The sequence below is a fragment of the Apaloderma vittatum genome, unplaced genomic scaffold (genome assembly GCF_000703405.1).
Source record: "Apaloderma vittatum isolate BGI_N311 unplaced genomic scaffold, ASM70340v1 scaffold39257, whole genome shotgun sequence".
NCBI lineage: Eukaryota > Metazoa > Chordata > Aves > Trogoniformes > Trogonidae > Apaloderma > Apaloderma vittatum.
In genome coordinates this window covers 1,136-22,577 of record NW_009725257.1, presented here as the reverse complement: position 1 = coordinate 22,577, position 21,442 = coordinate 1,136, and the positions used below count along the sequence as shown (strand labels likewise).

Below are 21,442 nucleotides of genomic sequence, written 5' to 3'. Positions count from 1 at the left end.
TAAATGGATTATGTTTCTAGTAAAACTACGTATGTTCATTTTTAGTTATGAGGCAGATAATACTGTGAGCTCTTGGAGTTTGTGCATCTTGTACTGTTTCTTACGTATATCTGTGTGTGTGTACTTAGATAGGTAAATAACTTAGAGATTATTGACATCAGTGTACAGAATAAATCTAAACTCAGTTATCAAAATGCATATGCCTGCCAGTGGATTTGATCTGTTGACACTCTGCATTTCATCTTCAAAGTGCCACACAAGTATTAATTATTTACCCACTCACCAAAGGATTAAGACTAAGAGACTATGTAAGCGACAGAGCTGAAGGAGAGCAGCATGTTTATAAAAAGGCAGCTAATCGCGTATCTCTTGCATGCCATGAGCACTGCAGATTTACACCTGTATAAGCTCTGCAGCCTAAGTGTAGGTGTAACCTTTGTAACAAGAAGCTTGTCAAGATACTATAGTCTTCATTCAAAAGCAAATTATCCGTTCTTCATTTTCAAAAGCCTTGGCTTCTTCTTGGCTAATCAGGTTCCCGTTCAAACTGGAGGGGAGAAATAAAAGGGATGTGAAAGTAAGATGGTGACTGTTGCACATCATCTAGTTTTTCAAGGTTCTGGAGCAGAGATGACAACAGCTTTGCAGTGCTGTGTGAGCTGCGTGCTTCTCGAGGGCACGCAGCTGGGACCCAGCCTCGGACAGGCAGGCTACGGCTTTGCTGGTCCCCCTGCATGTATGAGGAACAAGGCTGCTTCTTCAGAAGTAAAAACTGAACTAACACCAGAACTTCACTGAACTAAAATCAGTGTAGGTTTATGTTTCAGCCAGTAGCATATAGCTAAAAAAGGTTCTTACTATGCATTGGGCTAGATTAAAGAAATTCAAATAGTCTTCAGAGCATTTTGTGTCTTCCACAAAAACAATGGAAAAAAAATGCTGTTAAGTACTCGGGCATCACTAATGTGAAATGACTTAGGGCAAATTTTTCAAGTCTGGTTACATCAGGTTAGTTTACGTTGATATTTAGATGGCTGAAAATAAGCAGCTTGGTAAGTGCAGCTTTCAGAAATGTTTAAATCTAGTAAACCATTTATTTAGACTTAGGAAACTATTTTGGTTAATGAACACCTCTGAAAATTCAGGCAAGAATCAAAAGGCATTTCAGTCTGAAGGTTCAGAATAATGCGAGGGGGAATTGATGCCTCTTCTGTAGACAAAAGCTGACAATGGCCTTTGCAAAAAGCATCTCTTTCCATATATCCAGGGAAACCACTAGTCAGACAGTGAGTCATCGTCTTTCTAAGCAAGAATTCAGTGTCCTGTCACTAAACCAAATATTTTTATATAAAAAAATATAAATTTCCTGTTCAATAATAAAGCAGCAGTGCTAATACCAGCACGGTTCTATTGACTCCTGAGCTCCCCCAGGTAAGGAATGTGGTATTTAGCTTTGTGTCTTATGATGAACATGTGTGATATTGTGATGGCCAACTAATCTAAAACAAACAAATCTTATGAAGGCTGAATCTTCTTTTAGCTTAGCACTCTCAATGTGTTTGGAGCACTGCCCAAAGAAAATCCAAGCACAAATCCTATGAACTATGAATTATTAATGCTAATTAAATGTAACCATCTCCTGCTTGTTAGGATTTAGCTCCTGAAAAGCATCAACATGTCCAGAAGCTTAAAAATAAATTAGGACAAGCAAAACTTGGTCTATAAATTTAGGCCCCAATTGTGCAAACACACACATGCAAATCCATGGTACAGACAGATATGAACTAACAAAACTGCTCTACGTGTGTAACACACAGGGCAGTGTTCCAGTAACAGAGACATTTTACCTATTTTAAAACCACAGCTGGAACCACAAGCCCTGCCTCAAAAAAAATTGCTCTGAATTTACCAGAAGTTATTTTAAAAGGAAAGAAAGATCACAAAGCGAGCCTTTGAGGAAGGAATCTTTACCAGACTTCTTTAATAGCTGTGTTCTCTTTGAGAGCTTCGCTGAGGTACTTCACCCCTTTGGCTGTAATTTGATTCTGGATAAGCCTAGAAAGAAAGCACTTCATGTCAAACGAACAAGGAACTAATTAATTTACAGTGCATGCACAGCCCATGCTCAGCTTAACATCGAGGGGCAAAGCTGACTTTCTGAAACAAGAAGACAGTTGTGATTTCTGTCTGTGAGTATGGTAGGAAGTACTGGTCAAATGCCCCACATGTACTTCCAGAAACAGAGCCCAAAATATTAGTCTCTTTCTTTTAATCTTGCATGTGGGTGCATTCTGGAGAAGCTGAGCTTAATTACATCACTATCAAATTTCTGCTGTTTACTGGTATGGGATTGTGATATGTGAACAGACCAGCCTCTCAGCTCTGTTTTCTTATTAAGAACACCATGACACATTTTTAAGTTATGCACAAAAAATTCAGAGTACAGAACCTGTGTAAGGCCTAGTGTTTTAACACTTGTGATCCAGAGGTTGCCAAATCCCTTCTGTCTTATTTATCAGACCAGCAAGATCTTTGAAAAATAAGGCACCAAATTTAACTCTGGTGTGAGCAGGTACAAGTCCCAGTGAAGCTACCATAGCATCTATAAAGTCTGAGCTCAGGGTAAAAAAATTATAGCAAAAAAATCTTCAAGTGGCACAACCGAAGAAGCAATAGGTAACTCTTAGTAACTGCTGTAGCTATCCCCCTGGCTAAAAATGAACAAAGCCACCTCATCTGCACGAGTAGAAAAATAATCATCAGCTGTGCCTAACTCAGTGCTGACCTTCACGCTGCCTGTGGTGTGCCCCAGAGCCGCACCGTTCTGTGGGGCTGGCTGGCGGAATCACAGAGGATTCAGGATGAGGCCAAAAACTAGGATGAATTGAATGATCTCTTGGGGAGTGAGGGGAGGAAGGAAGCAGGGAGGCATTTCCATTAGAGGACTTTCTGCACTTGGTAAAGGAATCAAAGTGCAATACATCTGTGCAGCTACTACAAAACCACTTTAATTCTGCCTCAAATTCAACTACCTTTTGGAGGTATCCACTGGGGTAACCAACAAAGCAGGATATAAATCCTTGGCAGAAATCCTTGGGCCTTACTGAGCTACAGTAAAGACATGTACTTCGATTACTGTCCCAGCTTTGGACAAGCAAAGTTTTATTATGAATTCACACTGTTCAATGAAGCACGTCTGCAGCTGTGCACAAAGAAATCGAGCCCTCCCCACCCCATCTTTCTGTTTTCAGGGTGATGGGCACCAGAGCTTCTGCTGCTTTCAAAAGCAGTTGCAAGTACTTGGCACCTCTGATAACCAATAGGCTGCTTAAGGGCTGGGAACTAGGATTAGTAAAGGGAATGCTAGAGAGGGGCTAGCAAAGTCTTTGCAAAGCTTGTGAAGGGACTGCATTTCCATTCCCCTGATCACTTGGAATAGTAAAAGCATGAATATTTGTGTCACAGCCGACAGCTGCCCAACTCCTTCCATGGACAAATCCTTGTGAAGCTCTAGATTAGAACAGCCACTGTTGTGTTTTCTTAGAAGTTTAAGAAGTTTTTTTGTGACTGCTAGAAATAATGCCTGGTTTCTTGAGGATTTATGTCTTACAGATGAGTGTCCAGTCCTAGAAGAAAACATCAGGCAGAGGGGACATATATTTAAGTGTCTGTCATCTAGGTTCTTGGTTAAAGAGTTGAGTTTGCTGCTTTCATAGTATGATGATAAATAGTAAGTGTTGTAATAAGGTTATTCTACTCTAGTTTGCTTGGGTTTGGGGTTTTTTCTTTGGTTGGTTTGTTTGTGGTTTGGGGTTTTTTTTGCAGCTTTCGTGTCTGAGGCCTGGACTGTTACCCTAGGGAAAGATTAAATCAACTAGTAGTTCAAAAGTTACCAAGATGCACAAACAGCTTAAACTTTTCCCTGTATCAAAGCAGGTTCCAAATGCTAGACAGCAGCTTTATTAACTTTCCAGTAGAACTGTCTACAACCAGTGACCTGCATCCAGACCATGCACAGAAAGCTTACTGTGACCTACATAGACTTGGAAGGTGAAGTTTTAATGCAGTGACTGCTGAAGAGCCTGTGCCTCTGCAGAATGTAACTCACCATAAATGCACTAGTTTCTTGTTGACCTTCAGCATCTCTGCAAAAGTCATTGCTGCCTCATCATCCAGCTCGTTTTTAGTCAACCTAAGTGGAAGAGAAAATATTTGCTTAAGATGTTGTTATTTTTCAGTCCTCTGTTTTTCCAGCTTGTCTGTGACTTAGCTTTAGACAGCCAAAGGAGCATGTGTTATTCCTGCCCTGAACAATTTCTAAAGGCTGCATATAAAGAAATACTGAAGAGAAGCCCCGGAGTTTAAGACAGACAAGAGTATCAGATCTTTATTTCTCAGAGCAGTTTTCTAATGATACTTCCTCATGAAGTTTTAGCGTCTAAAAGGTGGATGAGGTGTAGTGGAAAAAGGCAGAAACGTAGCAAAAACTGAAGAGGTTCAAAAAGTGAGGACAAAGACCTTGACTTCAGATGACGGAAGTGAGAGATGAGGAAAGCAAGATGGAGGGAGCAGAGCGAAAACTGACAGCGTGATCCATTACTCTTGTCCACATTCCTCCAGAGGAATCTGTCTTACAGCTTACTGGTAGTGAAAGCACAGGAGAGGAGGGCAGAGCAGGAAGAGGCAGTGGAATTGGAGGAAATAAAATAAGCATGCCGCTTTCTCTGGAGAAAGAAGAGGAGGAGTAGACCACACTGTCAATTACCAGAATATTTTCACGGAGTTGTTGTGTTGCATAGCTTCAGCAATACTTTTGCCTCCCTCTGTTGTGATGCCATTGAATGCAAGACTGTGAAGAAACAAATGGGTAAGAATCAGGCAGCGTCGCTTGGCCCGTGAATATCCTGGATGATGATTTTTCAGCATTTGGGTGTTTCAGATGCTCACATACTTTGTAAATCAGGAAGTCCTTATGACTTTGACATGTGAGAACAGTTTGCAGGCTACGGTCTGAGTCAGGTCTATCACAGAGGCCTTAAGGTTTGCTGTCAGTGAGTTGTGCTCTTGAGACTGACAGCAGAACTGCACCCAGTGATTTTGAGAGGCAAGGCTTTTAATGAGGACAGAGTCGCACTTAGCAGAGTGCAGGGTTTTACATGCATTTCTCATCCTAGGTCCCTGTACAAACTGAGCATTTGTCATTTAAGTCCTTCAGATGCCTGAATACCTCATTCTTCTTCGAAACACAACACCTTCCATGGTGTATGCAGAGATGAGCTTGTAAATGCGTGCTTTCCTTTGCAAACCACAAGTATTTCTTAGTCTGCCTTTCATTCTTTGAATAGACATTAGTGAAGTCGTCTAGTCCAAGTTATGCTCCAGTCTTTGAGAGTTCAAAAAGCATTTCCCCCCTCAAAAGCCAGGCCAGAGCCTCAAAGTAATGCAAAACCTCAAAAGAAAAAACGAAGGAGCATCAAGCAGGTCAATAGCATAAATATGTGTTAGCAGTAGTCCCTCCTAGCTTCAGCTGAAACTAGATAGTCTCAGTCCATCATGGCTGGGCCTAAAAATGGCAAACGTGCTGAAATAAGCTGATGTAGAAGGAACTGTCTTCCTTTAATTTTGTCATGAAGCTACCGCTGGTGCTAACTATGAATTCAAATCAAGATTAACCAGTGGAAGTTAAGAAATGAAACCAAGTACAAGTGTACTGCTGAGCACAAGAATCATCCTGCACAGATGCCAGCAAAACCTAACTCCAGCCAGCAGTTACTTCTCCTTATTTTTGCAAACACGTCAACATATTTGTTCCCATCTGATAATCCCTCAGCTCTTATTCAGGTCTGAAGTATATTCTTTCAAGTCTGATGAATCTGGGTAGGTTCTGCAATTAGGGGAAGATGTCTATTTCAGATAGTTTTTAAATGTAAATATATATAGGTCACTGCACCTGCTCAGCTTTTAATTTTTAAGCTTGGCTATCTGCTCACAGAAAGGAGGACAAGGACTAGCTGCGACATCCTGGGATGTGAACTGGCAGAAATAAGCTCTCCAGAGATCGTGAAACTCCCCACGTGTTTTATTTCTAAAGAAACAAGGGCCGTGTGCCACCTTGTGGGAAAACCGAAGAGCCTCGTCTCCTCCTTCCCCGCGGAGGCCACTGGAACCGAGATAAACGGAAAGCATCACCATGAGTCTGGGACTCCACCTGAGTGGCACCAGCTGCCACCACATGCATCGTTAGATCCCTAGTCAGAGTTTCGAAGTCTGGCAGGGGATGGGTTGTTTGACAGTGCTGGCTTCTCCCCATGTTGTGCTACTAACGTCAGCCATGCTCGAGTTTGAGATGAGTCACTGAATTCCCATGAGAACTAAGTCTCGTTAACACCGGACGTGTGATGTGGTGTCGTAGCTCCACTGGAGTACAGGATGAGCCCGAATTTAAGAATGCCCTGGTCCTACCTAAACACTTTACTGCCCAAATATGACTTCAGTAAAAGCTGCTGTACCTTCGCCACCAAAAACTGTTACCACTGAGCTTACTGCGAGCCTGCTTCTGTGACAGCTTGTTGCGGCTTCTCCTACTGCCCCCCCAGATCAAAATGGCACCCACTGCCAGGAGCTCTGGGCAACATGAGGGGAGGACATGCAGACAGAGGAAAGGATGCCAGCCCTGCAGCGTTTTTAACTTGCTTAATGGCTGCACAAGGCTTTTTGATTCAGTCTGGCCTCCTGCTTGCACCAGCAGCCTACTGGTTACACAGTGAAGGTTGCACTACCAGGTGGTGTTCCAGGCTAACACTTGGTGGGAAGAGTCACCGTCTCAAAGCACGACAGGAAACCCAGCGCTACGTGGAGCTTTCTGACCCCACTGGTGTTTTACCTTATGTTTGTCAACCTGGGATGGTTCCTCAGGGCCTCTGCAAATGCCTTTGCTCCTTCATCTCCAACCTGATTGCCCCACATTCTGGTGAAGAGAGGAAACCAGAAGATATCAGGTGTGCTGCCCCTCAGCATTGGATTTTCCCTTTTCCTCCCCTGCTGTGAGAAGTACACCAGGTCCTTAATCCTGTTATTACCCTGCTCAGCATTTCCTCCCCATAGTTGTGCTTCTCCTGTTACCTCTTGGGCACAGAGTGGCCTTTACACGGTGCAAAGCATGGGTCTTGGGAAAGACTGCCCAGATGCACAACTGCATGGGAGCACCCACAGCCACATGGGTGATTTTCTGAAGTGAGCTGCTCTACAAGCTCCCCCTCTCCTGCAGAATAGTCTGGCAGAATGGTTACAGTCCTTTTAGCGTGATACCCACGGGACGTCTCCTTTGCCAGCTGCCAAGAGAAAGATCACAATCTCAGAGGCGCAGTATGGCCCTGGGCTCTTCCACACCTTGGTAAAAAACAGTATTTCCAATGGCAAAAACACCCCTTTGTGACAAAAATGGTTAAGAGAACATAATATAAAAGCTGCAGAGATCTGATAAAGGCTTAATAGCAGCATCTGGTGAAATCTGTTTTATGTAGACCAACCACTATAAGGTTTGAAAGCGCCTCTGCTGAGGTATAAGTTGTTTTGTTTTTTACAGGGATCGTGGCTTGATGACTCAGAGAGCCCTCAGCTTGATGGGCAGTTAGTTGGCAGCTCTTTTAAATAAATCAATCGAGCTTTGTCCTATCTAAACACATCCACTTCCAATAAGTTCCCCAGAATGTCAGTGTTCTTCAGATCCAGTGCTTTGTGTTATGTAAATGCTAGATATATCTGTTTAAGGCGCTTCTGTCCAAGCTATCCTAAAACCATCTGGAGTGATTATTTCCTCCACAGGAGAAAATAAGAATCCTTCACTGAAATTGCAGCAAGTACAGCACAGCAGACCTCGCTGTATGACAATGGAAGCTTGCGTGCTGTTGACTCTTCTTGTGAAATGTAGAACATTTTCATAGAAAATTAAAGGCCAAAAAAATGATTGTTCAATTCTGATTTTTATATTTAACCCTAATTGTGATATTAAAATGGCAGAAGTTTTAACTCCATGTATTCAAATATTAGATTCTAAGAAAAATATTCACCTGTGGAGTGGGAAGAAAAACTGGGATTTGTCAGAGGTGGAGAGGAAAATAAAATGAAACCCTCAAGTCTAGCACCAATCCTGAGAAAAAGTACAGGGACTAAAAGTTTAGGGTACATTCAGACCTCTCTCCAATAATAGCAGACTCTCCAGTTAAGGACAGACTAGAGAGAAGGATGGCAGGATTTCCTTCTTATTCTCCCAGCTCACAACTTTATCATGACTTGATGCAGAAGGTTTGACTGTAATGACAATGGCATTCAATAACTAGGTACATTGCCCACAGTCATAAAACCTCCCAGACCTAAAAATGACAATACCTCCAGAACAGCTGTGCTGCCGTGAGGAAAGCAGCAATCTTTATATACTGCCCTCTTGCTAGTTTGTCTCTCTTTAAAAGTTTTCTCAGAACAGAGACAAAAAAACCCCACCAAACCCCAAAATAAACACTGTGTGATCTGGAGAACAACAAAGCAGCCCCCCTTTTCCCTTTGAGTGGGAATTGTGGCTGTGCTTCTGCACCAGCTTGTTCTAATGGTACCAGTCCGAAGGGGAGGAATAGCACAAGGAGAGAAGGAAAGAATGCAAGAAGGAATCCTACAGGATTTACAGACACCTTGCCGAGACCAAGCCCTGAGCTCCACTTCTTAGCACCGAACTTACCCAATTTCAAACATCGTCTTGCTCTTCTGGATGGCCCGGGCAATGCACTTCCCTCCTTCACTCGTTATTTTGTTTGCTCCTATTCTGCATGAAATACATGAATTGAGGAGATACATCACCTACACCAGCTATTAAAATGCTGGCTCAGAAAGCAATGCAAGTATTTAAGGCTAATGAACTCTGGAGGCTAGCTACAGTTATCAAAGCTTAACTTCGAGTAAAAAAATATTGCAAGCATTTGACTTTTTATTGAAAGACATAATTTTTTGTTATCCTTCACGTATTTTTCACGTCAGCCCTCCAAATAAGAGGTGTTACAGAATCATAGAATGTGTTGGACTGGAAGGGACCTTTAAAGGTCATCTAGTCCATACCCCTGCAGTGAGCAGGGACATCTTTAACTAGGTCTGGTTGCTCAGAGTTCCATCTGGCCTGACCTTGAACATCTCCAAGGATGGAGCTTCCACCACCTCTCTGGGCAACCTGGTGCTCAGTATGTGAGGATCCTTAAGACAAGAACTCCTGCCTAATTTTTAATATAGTTTATAATAGCAGTTGCTACAGAGTACATGAACTACATGCAGCATGTTTCATGATGCCACAGGGAACAGTGTATTTCTTGATCGTGTGGCTTCAGAGGAGACTGCAGCTGATAAGCACAGGCTGTAATAATGCCAAGTCTTTCTGGTGTGAGCACAGGCTGCAGGTAGCGGCACAGGTCAGTGCAGCAGTGAGTGTCTCTGGCTGGCATGCTGCAGAAGACCTTTTCTTGACCTCTATGGGGATATCAAATGGCTGGAGTTCAAGGAAGAGGTAAGTCTCAATTGCATAGATACTGATGTAAAGAGCAAACCCAAACCAAACTCCCTTAACCTACTAAATTTACACAGAGTAAAACCAGCTGGCTTGACTGACCTCAGGCATGTGAATATGCACTCTATCTCAAAACAATCTCTGGGGTTTCTATGCAGCCTGAAGGTAACTATTTTCCAACAGGCTTTTTCTGTGGAAGACTAAATAAGCAAAGGCCTGTGTCAAAGCAGTGAAGGAGCCAGAGTGCTCGAGTTTCAAAACTCTGCAAGTATTTCAGGTGGGAAGGATGTGTCTAGTATGGGGTTTCAGAGCAAGTTAATGGTAGAACCAGGACAAGAACCTAAGGGTCTCTGGCTGCTGGTTGCTACTTTCATACCAGCCGCTGACATTGCTGTGGTTATCTCTGTTTTCTGCTGTGGTCACAATTAAACCATTGGTTAATGATCTACCTTTATGTCAAACCAGTGTTGTGCATGGCCAGACAGTGTCCTCTGAAGAAGGCCCAGGAATTAAAGGGAACGACTCACCAAGTGAGTTTGGAGAACTCCAGAGTTGCCGTACGGCACTAGCACAGCCGAGTCAGTGGCCGTGGTACGAAATCCAAGTGACAGCCTACTGCGAGGGGCATTGATGATCAGGCACCACTTATGCCTCACTCAGATGCTCTGACTGCATTTAGGTAAAGAACAGGTCTCATGCTCTCCTTTTGCTTATTACTGTACTCCAGTTTTACCTGCTGCCATTCACTGCTAGACTACTGTACAAGAATACACAACTGCAGCCTAAGTTATATTTCCTTTGAACATAATTTTTACCTTTTCCCCACTCTCCCTCCTGTTTCAGGTTGCTTTTCCTTATTTAGGGTAATGCAGAAAGGAAAAAAAATTCAACATACTTAACATATTCAAGGCTTGAACACTCTTCAATTAGTTTTGCAACATATTTGGCTCCAACGTCAGTGATTTGATTGTTGTATAAGCTTGAAGAAAAAAAATCACAGTGGTAAAAATGGGTTATACCTGCTGTTACTTTAATATTTACAACCTGAATGTTTTATAATGCACACATAGCATCTATCATTTCTTTTGTATGGCTTTGTACACATTCACAGTTGCTTCTATTTCTGTTTTGACAGACAGTTCATATTGTGAAGGACTGGATATAAAATACAAGGAGTCTAGACCGTAAATCATGGGAAAATACTTTTTTTTTTAAATAAGTGGTCTCCCAAAGCAAACAAAGCTTCCCTTTATTCCTGTGTTAGTAGAGAAATAATATTGCCACAAGAGAAAACACCAGAAGAACATGTTTTTTGGTCTTTTAAAAGTCATAAAATCCTCTTGCAAATATTACTGAAGATTAGGTACCTGAGCAGGCGTACTTACATCAGGGCACTGGAGGAAGGAGGTGATTCTTGGTGTTCATGTTCACTTCTCAAAAAGTAATTTTTATGTGGCTACTTGACTAAGAGCAGGAAGTCAGAGCTTACGTGCCTTCCAGCTTCAGCTTGATTAAGAACTAATTAGGGTCTTAAAGAAATTGGTACCATGAACATGACACTTGAAACTGTAGGTTTTTGATACTAGTCTCTACCAAGCTGTATTTGCTTTGCAGAGTTGAAATCAATCAGTTTACAGCAGAGAAAACAGAAGGCTCTAGCTACAAAGTACACACTATTGCTCATGCTCTGAATCATTTCTGACACAAAATGCTCCTTTGCTTATGTTTAGAAAGGGAGGAAATAACTGGTTTGCACCCTATCTTTGCTGTGTCAGTGCTGTCAGCATTGCGGTTGTATTTTCTAGTATCACTATCTAGTGTTTTGTTCCCAGTTGATACATACCCCAAGAAACTCACAATTTGGTACTTGGAGAGTTCTTCATACAGGATCCTTACTCCGTGATCTGTGACCTGATTTACACTGAGCCTGGAGAGAAGGGAACAAAAAGAAAGTTTGAATGGATACAGATTACAGGTGTTGATCACCCATGAGTCAACAAATGACTAGAGCTCTGTGCAGTTTTCTGGATACCTGAACAGGTCCTTATGCCACAGATTAAAAGCCATTAACAGAAACGTGTGCTCAGTTTCATGTGGCTCACTTCCAAAACAATAGAAAACAAAAAGCCCCAAATCTCCAAAGTAGTGCTCTGGAAGCTGTCCAGAGGACCAAATCCAATAATTCTAGTAAGCCAGATACCACAGATAAACACCTCATCATCCTCAGTGCTTACCGTGATTGCAGGAAGAAATTTTGCTTGACACTGTAGTAGAAGCGAGCTTTCCAAACTACTCTTCCTGCAACCTTCTCTCTGAGTACCTACTGAAAGTCAAGCCTCTTGAAAGTCACAACACATTCAGGCTTCACTGAAAAAAGGTTGTGAAAAGGCCTGACCAGGGAACAGAAAACTGCAGTCCCATGAGTGTGCTAGAACTTTCTAATCTTACTGTCCCAAACAGACACAAAACAAATCAACGTGAATCATTCACAGAATGAAAACACTTATTTTCACAGTTGTCAGGGTTTTTTTGTTTTAGCTTTTCAAACTTTCTCACCTTGCTTAAATGGCTGGGTTCCCATGAAGCATTCCAGTTCTGATGAATCGTTTTCTGGATAAAGCTCTCTCCGTGAAAACATATTGACCAGCTTTAGTTTCTACACAAACCCAGAAGCAGAACATTCACTGCTGAGAGTCCCTTATCACCAACAGCCTCCCTAGTCTTGCTAGTTAGTAACTTGGGTCACTTTGGAATGCACTAGCACACAGGAGAAATCAGAGCAAATTTCTACAGATCAGAACAGTCTGTTTCTTTGAAAGGGATGGTTAAGCTGTTAGAAACAGCATTTCCTGACCTGCAGAAATTAGTCATTAGAAATGAAAGTCATAACATCAGAAGAGCACAAGAAAGCAAACCTAAGAGACTGGCCTGTTGCTGGGGATGGGGCCAAGAGCACATTGTGCATAGCGTGATCATATGATAGGGACAAAGAATGAAAGTCTGTCCTTTTTAAATACTTGTGCATTTTCCCCCCAAGTTTTCTTATTGCTTTCTCTTGGAAGGTTCACTGATTTGCAACTAACTGGAAAAAACAAGTGTCGCTTGCTCCGATCTAGTCCTAGAGGAGAAGAAAACAGAGCACAGCCAACCAAGAGGAATAAATCCACTTATTAATAAATTTTCATGAGGCTGAAAGAGCTTTAAAACAAAGAAGTATTTGAAGTTCCTGGTTTTCTGCACCTAAATATTTGGATATAGCTACATGGCACAACCTCAAAGGACAGGAGGTGGAACAATCTGGCCTGTGATGTTAGAGGATGTGAGTTCTCCCTGATCACACCAAGCTATGGCCTCCTTCCACGTCGCCTCAAGGAAATACCACATCTGAAGACTTCAGCTACATCCTTTCATGGAGGACTACATGTTAGGTTTTGTGCTGTGAAAGCCAGGATGTAAAAGCAAGAAATTTCAGAGCTTTTGATCAAGAGATATTGTGAATGGTAGATCATAGAATCATAGAATGGCCTAGGTTGGAAGGCACCTTAGAGATTATCTAATCCAACCTGAACCTCCCTGCCTTGGGATCCTCTCTTACCCCGTGTGACTAAGGGCAGAGATAGGCGCAGGCAATCTTCAGGTAAAGGAGGAAGCACTTTTGCTTCCTTTCTTTTTCCTTAAGCACTTTCTCCCATAAAAATCCTCTTCTGAAAAAGAACAGTTTTAGATGACACTAACTAAACCTATGGGTTTAGACAGTCCTGGCTTCTAAGGACTTCTCATCCTTTCCATTTGGGTTTCCAAATTCATAGCTTGCCCCCGTTCCTGGGACTAGCTGAACAAAGATTCCAGAAGATCCAAAACTTTAATTTCCAGCAGCGCTAAGAATCACCATCTTTCTCCACTGTGGAGATCAATTCCTGCAGCCTAGCAGTCTGTGGAATAAACGAAGCAAGTACCTGCTTGCACAGACTCCTACCTGATCACTGCAAGCTTGCTGAAACAAGGTAGCAGCTGTTTTACTCCATAGTCATTGATGTTGTTGTTGTCCAAATCCAGAGCCAGGCGCTTTTGAATGTGATGCACAACAAAGGAAATAGCACTGCAGTCAGCAGAGCAGGCATTGCAGTAGGCAAGCTTGATGTAATTGGCGTGCATGCGTTTGGCAGCCAGCTTCCCCACCTTCTCACTCTGTGTCTCGTAAAGGCACCTTAGCATCCAGACAAAGTTGGGCTGGACCTGGACCTGATTGTAGTTTGAAAGCCTGGACCTAGTGAGGCCTTTCAGGTGGGGTTTCATGCTCTCCCCAAGGTATGTCATGAGTACCTTTCTTTTCCTGTTAAGGACTGCAGGTGAAACTAAATGTCTGAAGAGCTTCTGCTTGGATCTAGAAAGAAGGCCACAAAGAAACAGGTTGGTAAAATGAAAGTGCTCATTATTTTGGAAAGGATCCTTCCCCACTGGTTGTTTCTTCAACCAAGGAATATGAAGGCAAGTAGGCTGGGCAGTCTCAGTGGAAGAACATTCACAGAAAAACTGAAGTAACTCCTTGGCACCCACTTTCTCTTCAATAACCAGGAATAAAGCTGTGAAAAAAGACTGAAGGGTTAAGTGCAAGAACTCGTAAGTGGACTGACTGTCACAGCCGCTGTAACTTTTAACTGTCCTGAGGAAGCCCAATTGTAAATCTCCTTCAGAGATGTTCACTGACAAGATGTCCTCCTGTTTGAAGAGAAAGAAAGAGTTCTCCATCCCTTTGTAAGCCATTTTGCCCATAGCTAGAAGAGTTTCCTTTCTTGATTTGAACATCTCTGCTTGGCTCCTGGTGGTGTTCTTCAGCAAACTTGTTTTCAGAGATCGGTTCAGATGGGCTTCGATCATGAGCAAAAATACATCTGTCAATGTAACAGAACAGTCTGGAAGCTCGTGGCTGTCAAACATGGAATGGAAGTGTTCATAGCATTTAAAAATAATCCAACAAAATAAAGGCACTGAACACAAACTCCGGAGATTGGGGTTAGCTTCCAGCTGGTTCAATACCAGTGTTCGTTGCCCCTCATCTTTGAAAAACATAGCAGTGTATTCCTTCAGGTTATTGCTGGAGAAGCCACGGAGTAGCACTTTTTTCCTAATGATGTTTCTTTGGATCTCAGTTCCTGTTCTTGCTGTAAGAACTTTCTTGGATCCCTTAAGAAGCTTTCCTCTGAGAAGGCTTACTAGCAGCACCAGAGGGTGGATGGGATCGTTGGGGGAACACATCTCGGGCACGCTACTGAGATCAAAGCTGGAATAGATCTCATCAAAGCCGTCAAATGTGAAAAGTACTGTATGAGGGAATTGCAAAATGTGATGGAACACCTCTGTGGGGTCGTGGTCTGGGTAGCAATTATATTTGAAGAGCAGGTCTTTCAAACATATGGTTTCATCTTCCTTAAAGCAACTAAACATCCTACATCGGAAACGGAAGAAAAACTTGACTCCTATGTCCAATTCTTTTTTGGCCCAAAGGCTTTGTATCTTCTGCAGCAAGATGGATTTTCCAATTCCTGCATCACCAAAGACATAGATAGTCTCTCCATCTTCATTAATTAGCCCAACTGCATCATCAAAAAGGCCTTCTAATTGACACACTTCACCTAGACTCTCATTGGTAAAACTGACGAGCTGCATAATGCTGTTGGAGTAGATTTCTTCAAGCAGCATCTCTTCCTTCTGAGCATATGACACAACAAACTTGGAGTCCCGTCCCAGTTCATGTCTGAGTTTCTGGCAATACCTGCTAACTAAAAAGACAGAGAATATTAATAAAAGATTATTATTAAAAAGCCTATGCATACACTGAGCCATCTCTTGGGAACTGAGAGGGGGTAATAAGCAAAAGTAATTGTAATGTAAAATTGGTTCTTTGGCAGATTACTTCTATTTGTACTGCTGTCATTACTCTCTCGGGAGGTTCAGGTGCTAATGAAAGGGAATGTGTGAGCCAGCACTGCCTGAAAGCCAGCGCTGACACTGTGTTGGTTTAAGGGGCTGCAAGCTTTTGGCTGAGACTCAGAGCCAAGCCCCTGACCCTTTGTTAAAGGCTTTTTTTCTCTCTGCAAAGGCTTGATGGGGTTGTTGGTCCCCAAGTGCCTTCTCACTACATTTATACTCCACCTGCAATTTCTATCAGGGAGGTGACTAGTCTTCCCTAACTTTTTTGTTAATTTATGTTATTGTAAATAGAAGGCATGCATTGTAGAAACCAGGTGCGAGGCATCTGAAAATATTTCTTTAAGATAGCGGGAAAAGAGTCTCAGTTACTGTGCAGCATTGGCTTGTGTTTTTATGGCAATGGAAATTTCACTTCAGATGGAGGCAAAGTAATTCTTGTATTTATATAGTATGAAAAAAACTCTCAAGAGGAAAGCATTTATGTCTGCAATACTTTGACTTCTGGTATAACTCCTCATTTAGGATCACAGAATAATTCAGGTTGGAAGGAAGGAAGGAAGGCACTTCAGAGTGTCTCTAGTCCTACCTCCTGCTCAGAGCAGGGTCAGATGAGGTTACTCAGGGCTTTGTCTAGTTGGATCTTGAAAACCTCCAACTATGGAGACTGCACAGCCTCTCTGGGCAACCTGCCTTAATGCTTGACTGTCCTCATAATGATATTCCACTGCGAGAACACAACAGTGTTGCTAATAAATTGTAGCAGAGTCCTAATAACCTAGGTGGTTATGTCATTATGCTACTTATCAGAGGAAGTTCACAAAGGTGATCCAGGGGCTGGAGCACCTCTGCTACGAGGACAGGCTGAGGGAGCTGGGCTTGTTCAGCCTGGAGAAGAGAAGACTGATGGGGCACCTTATCCCTGCCTGCAGTGCCTGAAGGGACCTACAGGGAGGCTGAGGAGGGACTTTTTAAAAGAGTGTCCAGTGATAAGACAAGAGGAAATGGATTTAAATTGAAGAAGACTAGGTTTAGACTGGTTCTTAGGAAGAAATTCTTCAGTGCGAGGGTGGCAAGACTCTGGAACAGATTGCCCAGAGAGGCTGTGGCTGCCCCCTCCCTGGAGATGCTCAAGGCCAGGTTGGATGAGGCCGTGAGCAACCTGGGCTGGTTAAGGGCGTCCCTGCCCATGGCACGGGGGCGGGATTACATGATCTCTGAGGTCCCTTCCAACCTAAGAGTCTGAGTCTATATCCACAAACACACTCAGAAAGAGCTTGACTTTAACAAAACAGGCTGTGCTGTGTGTAGCCTACCTGGCTACCATTGCTGGTAAGCACAGCAGTGTGCAGGGATTTTCCCTGGTTGTGCCTGCCCAGATTCTTTTACTTTCATGTCACCTACATAGCAGGGTAGTTCTACGGCAAGGGATACAGATGCATGGCCTTACCTGGATCTGTATTTACCACAGCCTTACTACAAATATTCTCTGAAGGCTTGTAACCTATTTCGTCCAGCCAAGGCTGAAGTTCATAGTAAGCATCAGTGACTTTCTGCAGGACACTGATGAAATATTCTGAAACTTCTTCTCCCTTGCTTTGAACCAAGTCTAGAATTTTGCGAACCTGAAGAAACAGCAGATGAAAGATCATTGATACATGCATTTTATCACAGTTACTCTTGCAGACTGCTTTAGGATCCTTTTTGGACTGGAGCCAGGGACCAAAATCAAAACCAGCGCTTCAAAAACTTGAACTCTAGCTCAGAATTTGAACCATCACAAAAACTCATTTGCTGTTTGTATTGGGATGTTGCAAGAGAGTTGGCACTATGAGTAACGGTTTGAACTTGTGGCTAAATTATAGGCTAAGCAAAACTAAAATGGATTAATATTAGTCCTCAAGAGGGATTTCCTCAACCTGACTAGATAGTATGTTTTAAACCCCATGCTGGTTAAAATAAAAAAACGGTGGTTGTGAAAAAAAGGAGTGGCTTCTCAGTGTGCTAAAATCACCCTCTGGTATGTAAATACTCCAGTCACATTTCAAGTTGCCTCATGATCCAGCCAGATCCAGAGCAGGACAGGCAGAAACTCTCTCTGGATCTTAATGCAGATCCAAAAACCTACGACTCCTGCTTTTAACACAGCACTCAATTCTGCAGGCTCTCTCTATGCAGTGGACTTGCTGCCTGCAGTGGACTTGCAACTGCCACTAAAGCTGATGGCTCCCAGGCAGCAGCTGAAGCAGTTCAAGACTAAGCCTCATCCCTAAAGGCAAGGCAGAGTCTGACCTCTGTGCGCCCAGGTCAGGGCAACCCCAGTACCAAACAAGAGCAATCTAGTACAAAGACAGAGCAATCATCTAGGGGCCCATTTTCAATGTCTGGGTCCTCTTTTTAATAAAATGAATGAAGAATTGGGTTCTAAACCAGACAAAGAGTTTCTAGAGATTGTGGTCTCTTGCGAGCTTAAAGCAGGGTAAGGTACGTGCAGCTCAGCAAAAACATGGTATTTATGAACAATTTGTATGCTCTAAAAAGCAATTGTATGCCTTCCAGAGAAGCTCCCAGAGAGTCCACTTCATTAACACTACTGTGGCCTGCTCTCTGTCTCTGCTTAGACTCCCGAAGCATGGCTTCCCCATCAGCTTTGCTACAGCAATTGTGTGTATTATGCTGAACAATGAAAAATGGAGATGATCATACAGTGCGCATTTATTCAGCTTTGACCCTGTACACAGAATGAGCACCGTTTCAACTTGCCAGCAACAATAATGATTTTATGAAAATCTGCTGTTAGTGAAGTCCAGGGTCAGCATCCTGAAGCAGATTTTCCGTGCCATACTCTGCACTCTAATGAAGGCTTGCTTGTAGCAAGCTGCCCTCCAACAGCCACTGTGGTCACCTTCCTATCAGAGGACAAAGCTGCAGCTGGGGGAACAGAACAGCAGTTATCACCCTCTGCTTGTTCTCACAGCTGCCAGCAGGCATGACAAGCAGTGCCAGCCATGCTGGAAAGAGCTGTGCTGGAGACACTTGTCCAGAAGGAACGAGGTGGGGAAACTCCAAAATAACAAAGGATTAGAAAAGACACTAAGTGCAAAATTGCCAGAGAAGCCTAAAAACCCCAGTGGTAAACTGAAAGTAACAAATAGCTTATGCTGGCTAGTGAAATAAAAAGCATACCTTATCTGCTTGAGTTGGAAATTGGACAACAATCTCTGCATCTTCAGTGGAGAAGTAGTCATTCTTAATCAAGTTGTCGATCAGACACTGCGTGTTTCGGATTCTACTGACCAGAAGTTCTCGGTATACCTTCAGCAAAGCAACGAAGGATGGAGGACTTGCTCCCGGAGGTTTTTCCACAGAAATCTCCAAGTTAGCACAAAGTTGGCTTTCCATAGTTGAGATAGCAGGAAGCTGCTCTGCCTAGCCTCATCTTCGACAAACTGTCCATTTGCAGTGACACGTCAGCTTGGAGTTAATTCCGGGGAAACGGGTAATCTGTTCTTCACATTACCGAGCCTATGAGAAATAACTGCATAGAACCTCGACTTAAAACCTTATCCTATGCAGATACACCCTTCAATTAGACATCAAAGAATACTTCCAACCCCTGCATAATAACATGACCAAATTTATTAACAAGTTTTATCCTCAGGTACTTCCACTTATTTCTTCAAGTTTTAGAAACAAAATACCTACATGAAGCAGTCTCCTTTCTGTACCAATACTTTACTGTAGCTTCCGCATGGCACCACTGGTGTCTGCTTTATTAACTGCCTGTTCTTAGTGCATAATTTAGTATTTTTTTGGTATTTAGTATTTAATATTTTTAGGTTTTCATAATTTAGTATTTTTAAGTTTTCATGTTTCAATAGACAAAGCAGGGCATCTGTCCAAACATATCTGAACGAGGAAATAAATGGAACAAAATTATATTTCACAGCAATTAATTTTGTTGGAGGAATAAAATTATAGGAGCAAATCACTTTGCTTTCAATTTGTTAAATGTTAAAACAGACCCTGTATAAAGCATTGCCAATATAATAACTGTCCCTGTAAGCGAGGCCTTGGGAACTCAGACAGTTTCAGCTACATTAAGGAAAAGCAGGTTTGAGAAGCAGTAGTGAGACTGTGGGAAAACCACTGATCAGATGTTTCCGTTAAGAAAACCCAGAGTAAAATGATGCTAATGGGGAAATTGCTGCTGTAGACTTCAGAGCTAATACAGCGCTTAGGGGCACAGAGCACTTCACACCTCCTGTTGGTTCAGCCAGCATGTAAAACAGGGAAAAACCATTGCATTGGGTTTTAATCTTACCAAATTCAAGTGAGTAACTATAAAAGTTAATAATACAGTTTTTCAGAATCGGAAAAATAACAGTGTTACAGAAGAGACTGAAACAAGTGATTGTAAACATAAGAGATCCATCTCTGCTGATTTACACAAAACACCTTTACAAGCCATAAAGCAGTAGGAATCAGGATCAGGCTGGTCTCTTTTGTATTACTAAAGTCAAAACAGATTTTTTGCAAGATCACGACTGAATCACCTCTACAGAAGACAATGAGAATTTGCAAGCTTAACAGAAGTTACTGGCATCCTCCAGTAACAGGTAAAAAGTACTGCTGCTTCAGCGGGTCAGGGGGTATTTGGAAGAGTGTTCTTAGATTCTGATTAACGTCATATTTATAAAAAACAAAACACAAAGCCCTTCTTCAACAATTCTGTAAAGATGCCAGCTCTGCTGCTACAGAATTCTCACAATTTCCCACGACATTTATGGTACTGCCAAACTTCCAAATGCTCCCCAATGCTCCCCTGACAAGTTATAACTGAGCCCTGCAAGCTCACAAATCCTTGTGGATGACCTGCTATGGGAACAAACTCATTTCTCTCAGTGTTGCATATCAGAAGCTGCAGTCTGCATCAGTGTAGCTTTTGCGTGACACTGCAGAAGGACACGGTTCATACTACTGCATTTTAGTGATACTGCAAATCCACACTTACAGCCATGGGGCGAACCAGCTTAGCTCCTCTCATTTCAGAAGACCAACAGGTCCTTACTGAGGGTTGCTGACTGCACAGATGCGGGGAACTGCATTCAGAGTTGAGCCCTCCAGAGGCTGACACGAGGCACACCCCCAGCACAACCATTTTGGATCATGGCCAACTCCCGAACTCTCTAAACCAAAGGGAATGTAACCAAGTGATCTGACTTTATGACCACAAGAGTAAGTGACTGCATCTGCTCAGACAAATCAACCTTTCATTACGCCATTCACATGACCCACCACATGATGTGGCTCATTTCTGAGTCACGCAGCTTCCTAGAAGCCACACTGGCACATCTCTTTGTTAAGAAAGTTCATTCCACAAATGACATCTATCATCATGAAGACCAAACAATCTTGGAAAAAACAATTCACTCCAAAGCTTTTAGATAAAGCACAGTCACCTTAAAACATATGCAATTAGAATACTAACCCTTTTCTTTCAAGATACTGCATGTACCCAACGTTCCCTGCTGGCTTTGGTTATTCGAGGACCATATTATCCTAATGCATTTTTTTTCTTCCTACTTTGTGAGAACAACTGAGATAAACTTCCAAAAAAACCACAGTAGTAAACGAAAGTGCTGTCCTGTGTACAAAACTAATAGAAGTATTTTCTTCACTTTCAGATACACCTACAAGAGGATAAGAAAAGAGAAAAATACAGTGTTCCTTTTCACACAGACTGATCTGCAAGAGTGGTGAAAGAAGAGAGCAGTAAAAAAGAATATAAAGTGAGGCTAAACATCAGAGGAGAAAAGGAGAAAGAGCAAAAACGCAGAGCAGGGAAGTCAGAGCTGGCAACATGAATCCTCAGCATGGTGACACACTCCGTGATATTTTCAGTGGCAATATTAACTTTAAGACAGAAATCTCACACCACCCTGTACTGGAGAAAATTAAGTTTCATCA

The 21,442-nt window shown here is 42.5% G+C and overlaps 1 protein-coding gene across 1 annotated transcript; it reads right to left on the bottom strand.

The window, feature by feature from the left end:
• Positions 1 to 371: 371 nt before the first annotated feature.
• Positions 372 to 18,980, bottom strand: NOD1 (nucleotide-binding oligomerization domain containing 1). The gene is made up of 11 exons (XM_009872820.1): positions 18,659 to 18,980; positions 16,923 to 17,097; positions 13,521 to 15,324; positions 11,388 to 11,471; positions 10,440 to 10,523; positions 8,732 to 8,815; positions 6,884 to 6,967; positions 4,766 to 4,849; positions 4,109 to 4,192; positions 1,972 to 2,055; positions 372 to 547 (listed from the first exon to the last, which is right to left on the bottom strand). The coding sequence occupies exons 1-11, from the start codon at positions 18,872 to 18,874 to the stop codon at positions 475 to 477; spliced, it is 2,856 nt and encodes a 951-aa protein (XP_009871122.1). The 5' UTR covers positions 18,875 to 18,980; the 3' UTR covers positions 372 to 474.
• Between the last annotated feature and the right edge of the window lie 2,462 nt (positions 18,981 to 21,442).

What these genes read in the sequence shown, in the direction of transcription:
- NOD1 (XM_009872820.1), bottom strand. Translation starts at nt 18,874, where the DNA reads ATGGAAAGCCAACTTTGTGCTAACTTGGAGATTTCTGTGGAAAAACCT. An exon ending in TCAAGCCTTGAATATGTTAA is followed by an intron (nt 8,816 to 10,439) that starts GTATGTTGAATT and finishes TATTTCATGCAG; the next exon opens with AATAGGAGCAAACAAAATAA. An exon ending in AAGACGATGTTTGAAATTGG is followed by an intron (nt 6,968 to 8,731) that starts GTAAGTTCGGTG and finishes TCTCTTCACCAG; the next exon opens with AATGTGGGGCAATCAGGTTG.